This window comes from Carlito syrichta, unplaced genomic scaffold (assembly GCF_000164805.1).
Source record: "Carlito syrichta isolate Samal-C Ts95f unplaced genomic scaffold, Tarsius_syrichta-2.0.1 Scaffold309007, whole genome shotgun sequence".
NCBI lineage: Eukaryota > Metazoa > Chordata > Mammalia > Primates > Tarsiidae > Carlito > Carlito syrichta.
Window position 1 is genome coordinate 99,091 of NW_007253103.1, and position 8,320 is coordinate 107,410.

General features: G+C 57.2%; 1 protein-coding gene across 1 annotated transcript in view; it reads right to left on the reverse strand.

The window, feature by feature from the left end:
* Positions 1–1,021: 1,021 nt before the first annotated feature.
* Positions 1,022–8,320, reverse strand: part of ADAM33 (ADAM metallopeptidase domain 33) — a gene marked incomplete at its 5' end in the record, with an annotated part of 15,660 nt that continues 8,361 nt past the window's right edge. The window contains 12 exons of the mRNA XM_008066565.2: positions 1,022–3,789; positions 4,099–4,223; positions 4,318–4,408; positions 5,683–5,821; positions 5,899–6,007; positions 6,084–6,161; positions 6,247–6,445; positions 6,533–6,641; positions 6,785–6,980; positions 7,195–7,284; positions 7,382–7,559; positions 8,023–8,165. Coding sequence (XP_008064756.2) covers positions 4,107–4,223; positions 4,318–4,408; positions 5,683–5,821; positions 5,899–6,007; positions 6,084–6,161; positions 6,247–6,445; positions 6,533–6,641; positions 6,785–6,980; positions 7,195–7,284; positions 7,382–7,559; positions 8,023–8,165 — 1,449 coding nt within the window. The remainder of the gene's footprint in view (positions 3,790–4,098; positions 4,224–4,317; positions 4,409–5,682; positions 5,822–5,898; positions 6,008–6,083; positions 6,162–6,246; positions 6,446–6,532; positions 6,642–6,784; positions 6,981–7,194; positions 7,285–7,381; positions 7,560–8,022; positions 8,166–8,320) is intronic.

The following is an 8,320-nucleotide window of genomic DNA, read 5'->3' on the forward strand; positions in this document are numbered from 1 at the left end:
GGAGTCTCACTCTGTCACCCAGGCTGGAGTGTAGTGGCACGCTCACAGCCACCACAGCCTCGACCTGCTGGGCTTAGGCAATCCTTCTACCTCAGTCCTCCAAGTAGCCAGAACTACAGATGTATGTTATCACACCCAGCTAATTTTTTGTTTATTGTAGAAACAAGGTTTCACCAAGTTGCCCAGGCTGGTCTCGAACCTGTTGGCTCAGGCAGTCCTCTTGTCTTGGCCTTACAAAGTGCCGGGATTATAGGCTTGAGCCACTGCGCCCGGCCAATTGATTTTCTAACCCTTTAAGGATAGTTCCTGGGTTTACCCCAATTTGGCAGTATTTGTTATATTTTTAAATATATTTTTAAAACTTGGTTTGCTAATCATTTGTTTAAGTTTTTGACATCTATGTTAATGATTGAACTTGGCCTGCAATTTTGCTTATGTGGTGTATCTTCTCTGGTTTGGGTGTAAAATTATAATGGTCTTATAGAATGAGTGGTGAAGAATTCCCTCTATTTCAGTTCACTGGAAGTGAATAAGATTGTTTCTTAAAACTTGAAGAAATTTCTCTGGGAATTAAAAAAAAAATCTGGGCCTGGCGTTTTCATGGAGAAGGATATTTAACTACTGATTCAAATTTTCCTGATAAATATAAAACTACTTGGGCATTCTATTTCTCTTTAATCAAATGTTGGTCTTTCAGGAAAACTCATGTTTTTCCTCTGTTCTCACATTACCACCACCACAATCATCAACACAGAAAAAGACTTCTGTGCCTAAATGTATGACTTTTCCCCCACACATCAAATAGTGGAAACCAGCTGGGTGTCATCTAATTCAATTCTACTCAGGGATAGCACCAGATCCCACAGGTTAAGGGCTCAATCTCCAAGACTGCCCCACACCAGACACCAGTTGCAAGTCTGGATCTCTGGAACTTCTGACCGACTCGTTTCAAGTTGGGGTCCCCATTACCCCTCTTTGGGTTCGATTAATTTGCTGGAGTGGCTCTTGGGACTCAGGGAAATATGTTTACCAATTTATTATAAGGGATATCACAAAGGATACAGATGCACAGGACAAAGTATAGGAAGGGGTGTGGAACTGCCATGCCCTCCCCAGCATACTACCCTTCAGGAACCTCCACACGTTCAGCTATCTGGAAGTTCTTCAAACCATGTCTTTTGGGGGTTTTGTGGAGGTTTCATTACATAGGCATGATTGCAACCATGTAGAAATGCAATTGGACAGAAAGCACCTAATCTAAATCCAGCAATCCCTGTCTATTCAGACTTTCCTTGGCCTCCCTGGACAGCATTCCCTTTTCTAAGGTATGGGGCAGGACTCTCTCTGGAATGAGGGTCTTTTGACCCACAATCAGATTAGACTTCTGCCTTAGGCAGGGGAAATGAGGGCAGGAGAAGGTCAGAAAGAGATTCTGTTTCCTGAGACCTCAAGTGTCCCAACATTATAATAAAGACTATGGGAGCAGAAGCCAGGAGCCATGGCTGAAAATCAGTATATATGTATTATAACACTGCAGTAGGTCGGTTCTATTTTTCTAGGAATTTGTGTTTTTCACCTTTCTCAAATCTATTTGCATAATGATATATCATTTTCTTAGTATATAGGAAATCTCTGCTATGTCTTCATGTATGCTCGTTTTTATTCGTGATGTTATTGATTTGTTCCTTCTCTTTTTTTCCTCAATCATTCCAGAGGTTCATCTACAGACCTTCAAAACCCAGGCATTCAAAGTATAATCTGAGAGCCACAATCAGCCTGGCTGCCCTTGGCTGTGATCATACATCAGTCTGTGGTTTGTGGTTGCTTGCTTCCTCATTTGTTTCATCAGGAGGCGGCCACAGTGCTGATAGCCATGGCCACTGAATTGAAAGGCAAACCATGCCACTGCAGGTGGTTTAATTCTGCAACATCCTTTTGTACTGGTGCTTGGGAAAAGAGAGGGGGGAGGGAAGGAAACTCAGGCCCAAGCTCCGGCCACACAGGGCAGGCACATTCTCCCACCTGTCTGCGGGCAACTCCCTTCTTCGGGGCCAAGGGCCTCATGATGGGAGGATGGGGAGGGAGGAGGAAGGGTTGAGAGATGACCACACACCGCAGAGTGTCAGAGGAAGGACAGTCGCCCCAGGGGCCGCCCCAAGTAGTTGGCAGCTGGATGGCCAAAGAGAGGGTGTCACCTGAGTTGAGCGCACTCGCCACCCCCCAGCCTGATGACTGCTCAGCTCCTCAGCAGCCCCTGCTCAGTTCTAGGTTACTTGACTCCCCTCCTGCGCCCTTCACGCTCCTACTATTGGCCTGTTGCCAGCTCTGTTCTCCTAAGTCCCTTTTCTCCAGTTCTCCATGAGCCAGGCGATTCTGGGCTCCAGTCATGCCCCTCCCCCTAGACTGGGATTTCTCTTCCATGGCCCCCTTTCCTTCCCATTGTTCTTCACGAATGGGGAAGGTGGGGCTGGGCAGTCTTAGGTAGTTGTCAAGAGGGCAGAGTGTAGCCTCCCCTAGGGACCTTTGTAGCTAGAGTCCTGTGGGGTCCTGAAGGGTGAGCATGTGGGAAATATGCTTTTCATGTCCTCCGTGATGGTTTAACATCTTGTGGTGGGGGGCAGCTTGCTGGCTGTGAGAAACTGCTGATTCCTAGGGATAATACACAACTCATGCCTTTCATATGGAACACAACCAACCTTGGATCCATACCTCAACCGCACCTCCTTTACTGAGCATATTTCCCCAACCCTAAATTAACCCAGAGCCAGGTACCAATCTAGACACCTAGAGGTCACCTACGGCTCTCTCAGTAGGCTAACGCAGGTCACTTTGCAACTCTTACATGAAGCAACAGAACAAGAATGTCCCAGGGAAACAAGAGAGTCAGGGCAAAGGGGGTATTCAAGGTATGCAACACTGTCCTGTGCCCAGACACATGCTTGGGGTCCTAGCTGCCATCCGAGGCTCCACCCACCAGCTACCATCCCCTGTGGCCCTCAGTGTACCCCATGTGGTTGGATTTATAGGCAGAAAAAACTCACAAAGGTCCAAGGGCATCATGTCTTCCTTTTGGCTTCTATTCTGGTATCTTTAACTCAATGACTCCCTCGGGCCCCTCCCACGGAGGGTGGGGGAGGTTGAGTCATGTTCATAGCAAGGGAGCTGCATCATTCCCCCAGAACCTCAGGTGGAGCACTAGGAGTGGGAGTGAGGACTGAGAAAGCATCTAGGGGATAAGACAGGGCAAGAAGAGACAAGAAAAAAGGTCCCAACGTTTTTGTTTGTGTGTGTGTGTGTGTGTGTTTGCAGGGGCCAGGGTTCAGGGGAGTATGGACTCAGTAAAAACATGAAGTCCCAGGAGTTCTAGCTTCTGGCCAGCAGTTACTGCCTTCCACAGAGCTGGATCCAGGGGAAGAGACATACCAGGTTCCCAGGACAGAGGCCTCTCTGGTTGCCCAGCACAACCCAGCCTCCCCTAGTGAGGGACATCAGGGACTAGATGACCTTTGCTCCTGGGGCTGACGGATTATGGAGCTGGAGGTGTACTCTCAGGGCTGGGGACTCCCCTGGGAAACTTCTGATGAGGCTCTGGGGTCCTGGAGTGGGTGGGCTGGAGATCAACTAGAAGAAACTTCCAAGGTGACTGAAGGTGCAGGAAGGGCTTCACTGGCTCTGCCCTTGGGGGTCTGAGTTCCTGGAGTGGCTCTCAGTGGCCACGTGCCTTTAAGTCTTCTCATTCCAGGAGCACTTCTCACCAGAGACTGGACTGTAGCATCTGCACTTGACCTGCTGAGAATGAGGAGGACCGTGGGTCATCCCCTAAGTACTGGGGCCCCAGGCTGCAAGTCATTTGGCAGGGGCATGTCTCGTCTCAGTGAGGACCAGTGACCTGGGAAGAGCCACAACTTCTCCCTCCTCAGCCCAGGGGCTTCCAGCAATATGGTCTCCATGACAACAGCTTTTCTGAGAGGTCATGTCTCATTTCCATAATAACCCAAGCCCAGAAACCTCAAAGCAGGGGGCAGCGAGCCAAGGGACGAGAGGGGTGGGTGGGTGAGCCATGCGAGTGGAGGGCTCTGCATCAGGATCCCCACCTACCTTGGGGGTCAGGCGGGGCTGCAGGACACAGGCTTCTCAGGGTGGCTGCTGGACTCTGGCAGAGTTCTCAGGGTCTGGAAGCAACGACGGAGCATGAATGCTGTGAACACAGTCGGCAGGAGTCCCTGGGGCCAGGTGGAGCACAAGGGCCTCAAGGTGGCTGTGGAGAGGAGGGGGCCATACCCTCACTTCCTTCTCCCCTCCCCATGCCTCACTCACCCGAGGGCCCGGCTCATCCGTGGCTATGGTGCGCAACTCCATGGGGTGAACACTGCCCAGGGCATGGTCCCTGCATGGGCCTTCTTTGGGCCTGGGCAGCGGGATAAGAATCCAAGAGGTTGGAACAGTGATTCCTAGCAGGACACCCTGGGACTCTTTCCTACAGCATGGTGTCCAGCTGGAGTTCTGCCTGAGATTCCACCCTCTGTTCCAAGTCTTTCCTACTCCCTTCTGAGAGGAGCCCTTGGGTCCAGGCTCCACTTGAGACTCATGCCCTCCCATGGCCCCCGGCACCTCCTCTCTCCAGCCCTGACGCTGACCCCAAGTTCTGATGCCACCCCAGCAGCCAGGCAGTCTCCAGATACTGGCATCACTCAGGTCTTAAAGAGCCAGACATCCTCCCCTGTGCCTGTGCTCCTGGCCCTTGAAGATCCCAAGCCATCTTCAGCTGCCTCACCCCATCTCCCCCGGCCTCTCACTTCCCATGACCTCTCTTCAAAAGAGACTCCATTGCCCTCAAGAGTCTGCCCTGGGGATGAGATGCAGCACCCTCCTCCCATGCTTACACGCCAGGTTCTGACTACAGACCCCCAATCATTGCTTACTGTGTCGAGGCCCTCTCAGCCGGCACCTGGAGCCTGGCTGGTACCCTGCCCCATCTGGGATGCCTTCCGCCCCCTCCTCCAGCCCAAGCTTGCCCTGAGCACTCCCAAGGCCAGGCTGGGTCAGACCTGCCTTGCCCAGGGCCCCAGTGAAGGAGAAGCCCTAGGACGACCAAGCTCAGTGTTGTGTGACCTTCCTCCCAGGCCACAGAGAACTGGGTTGGGGAAAAGCCCCTGGCACAAGGGCAGCCGGCACCATAGCTGACCAGTGGTATGGAGTGAAAGGACATGCTGGGTGCAGCATTTGGGAAACTGAAGCAGGTGACAGAGGCGATGGGGGCGGAGGAAGTGGCAGAGGACAGAAAGCGCTTGAGATGGAGGCTGGAGAGGTCTCCAAGGGCACAGGAGCAAGGCCTGCATTTGGAACTGGTGGAAAAACTGGGCAAAGTCAAGGGTGAGCAGCCACCTGGTGGAGAAGCAGGACATGTGGACAAGACTGGCTGCCATGGGGGAGAGAGGGCCATGCCCTGAGAAGCTGGTGGTGGGGAAGGATCCACATCCTCAGCTCCCCTGGAAGGCCACTGGGCCTCCCGCCCAAGACGTCCATCCACAGTCTCCAGGGCTGTTCTCTGCACCTGGGGCCAAGGCCAAGGACCCTGCCCCAGCTTCCTGCAGCCCTGGCAGAGCTCTGAGGAAGGAACCATAGAAGTGGGCTGAGGAAGCAGGGGCCTGAGCCTCCAGAGGCCGGGCAGTCAGAGCCTACCCACTGCATGCGGGGTCACTTCTCCAGCACTGAGGGAGATGGGCTCCTGGGAGCCGGTAGCAGCACCAGGCCAGGCCGGCCCCGGGGAGCAGAGGCAGCAGGAAGCTAAGGAGCATGGCCAGCAGGAAGATGTCATGGTCTGCGGAGGACAGGATGGGCTGAGTCCTGAGCAGGGACACCACCTGAGCCCTGCCCAACTGCCCCCCACTGGCTCACTTTCGGGCTGCACAGGGCCACTGTCCACACTGCCACCAAAGCCTGGCTTGTCACAGAAGGGTGGAGCCCAGCCCGGAGCACAGTGGCAGTTATGGTTGCTATTGCAAACCTGTGAAGAAGAGGTGGGAAAGAGGGTCACGTAGGATCAGGGACCCCAAGGCCACCCCTACCGACAGGCAGCTCACCCCCTGTCCGTGGCAGGCAGTCAGGCAGCGCTCCAGTTCCTGGGAGGTAGCGTTCTGGCAGCGCCTGTTCTGGCACACCTGTGGGCGGTGCGCACCGTATGGTGAGGAGGATACTCTGGCCTGCAGGACTCAAGTGGCAGGGAGGGGGTTGGTCAGGGCTCACCATTCTAGGTCCACACAGGGTGCCGGGTTCTACCAGACCCAAGTCAAGCAGGTCCAGCTGGGCACCAGGGAGTGCAAAGGCTCCCCGGCAGGTCACTTCATGGCCACCCAGGAGAGTGGTGGAGTTCATGGGCACCGTGTGTGGGGCAAGTGGGTTGGGCTCTCCGCCCTGGCACTGCAGCCTCCCACATACAGCATCCCTGGGAGGAAGAGGAGAGTAGTGGTCTACCCTGCTGCAGGCCACAACCCCTCCCTTCCCCACACCTTTGGCTCCCTTCACACCCTACCTCTTTGCACACGGCAGGAAGCGGCCCTCACTGTCCTGGCCACAGTTCCCACGGGCGTCTCCCGCGGAGTTCACCACCTGGAAACAGGCCTCTGGGGCTGGGCGGGAGCCTGAGGAAGCATGGCCGTCTGGGGGCAGCCCAGACAGAGGCAGCGCCTCCTGGACCTCAGTTCCCTCTGCCCATCTTCCCCACCGCAGAAAACTGGGCCGATCCGAGGTGGGTACAGGGTGCAGGGCTCTGGCGTTGTCTCACCAGGGCCCCAGAGCTGCTGGCACTGCTGCTCCAGCGTGGGACACGCGCCATCCCGGCAGTAGCCGCGGCCTCCGGCGCAGGGCGAGCCATCCAGGAGATAAACGTCCGGGGGACAGCGTGGGGAGGCGCCTGTGCAGAACTCTGGGAGGTCACAGTCGCTCGTGGCCTGGCGGCACAGCGCGCCCGCCGGCTTCAGCTGCACCGAGGACCCAGTGAGGGAGGACAAAGAGACAACGAGCCGGTGAGCGCCCCGTGCCGAGAGCGCGATTCGGAGGACCAGGCGGACCCACGCACGGAGCAGAGCCGGCACCCACCCGTGGGACCTGAGGTCGCCAATCGCCGAGGTCAACAGTCCGGCTCCCAAGCACCCCGCAACACTCCACCCCACCCCCAGCCTCCCATGCTCTCACCAGGCAGCGCGCGCAGCAGTCCCCGTGGGCGCACTGGGCCCCCGCGCGCAGCGAGCAGTTGTGAGCGAAGCAGCAGAGGTCCTGGCACTCCTGGGCCAGAAAGGCGAGTCGGGGACCCGGCGAGGGCGCGGGGAGAGGGCGACTCGGGGCCGGCCTTGGTCCCCCGGGTACGGCAAGTCGACCTGACCTGGCCGCGGCCGCAGTCGCACTCCTCGCCGTCCTCCACGAAGCCGTTCCCGCAGCGTGCCGGCGGCAGCTGGAGCCCGGGACCCGGGGCATTGGAGAGGCACGCGCCGCCGCCCTTGCGGAAGAAGGCGCGCAGCTGGCGGCGGCTGCAGGCGCTGAACACGCGCGGGAACGGGTGCCTGCGGGCGCCGGGCGTGGGGACCGTCCCTAAAGCCCCGCTCCTCTCCGACCCCCAACCCTGCCTGGGCCGGGCCGCACAGCCGCCAAAGCGCGGGCGCCACCAGAGCGAAGGGAGGAGGCACGAACCCTCCAGGGGCGGCGCCAGGGAGGGATGGACCCGCGCGCACGGCCACGCAGCGAGCCCGAGGCGGGAGTGTGTGCCACCAAATTGGGCAGGCCAGACTCGAGGTGAGTTCGCGCCCCAGCGGTGCTACTCCCCGGGTCTCAGGGTAGGAGTAACTTCCCCCGGATGTTCGGAAAACACTCTACATGCCGCCCGAGAATCCACTTTACCTGCGTCGCCTGCAGCTAAACAGCCCTAAGAGCGGCACTGTCATCATCGTTTCCATTTTACAGAAGAGGAAACTGAAGGATAACCAAAGAAACGCCGCCCCGGCCCGCAGCTCCCCCCCACGCGCGTACCCAGTGGCCGTGGCCATGACGCAGCCGCCCTGCTCGGCCAAGGCCTCCAAGCAGCAGCCGTCGGGGTCGTGGCTGAGGCCAAGGCTGTGGCCTATCTCGTGGGCCATGGTGGCTGCGGCGCCCATGGGGAGCTCCGAGTGGTCCTGGGAGGCACGGATGACGGTCACTGCGGGCGGCGGGTCCTTCCCCCTCCCCCTCCCCTTCTCCCCTTCCTCCCTGCCCCATCTTCTCTGCCCTCTCTTCCCTCCCACCTCCTCTCCCCTCTCTTCGCCCTCTCCCCTCCTCCTCTCCTCCCCCG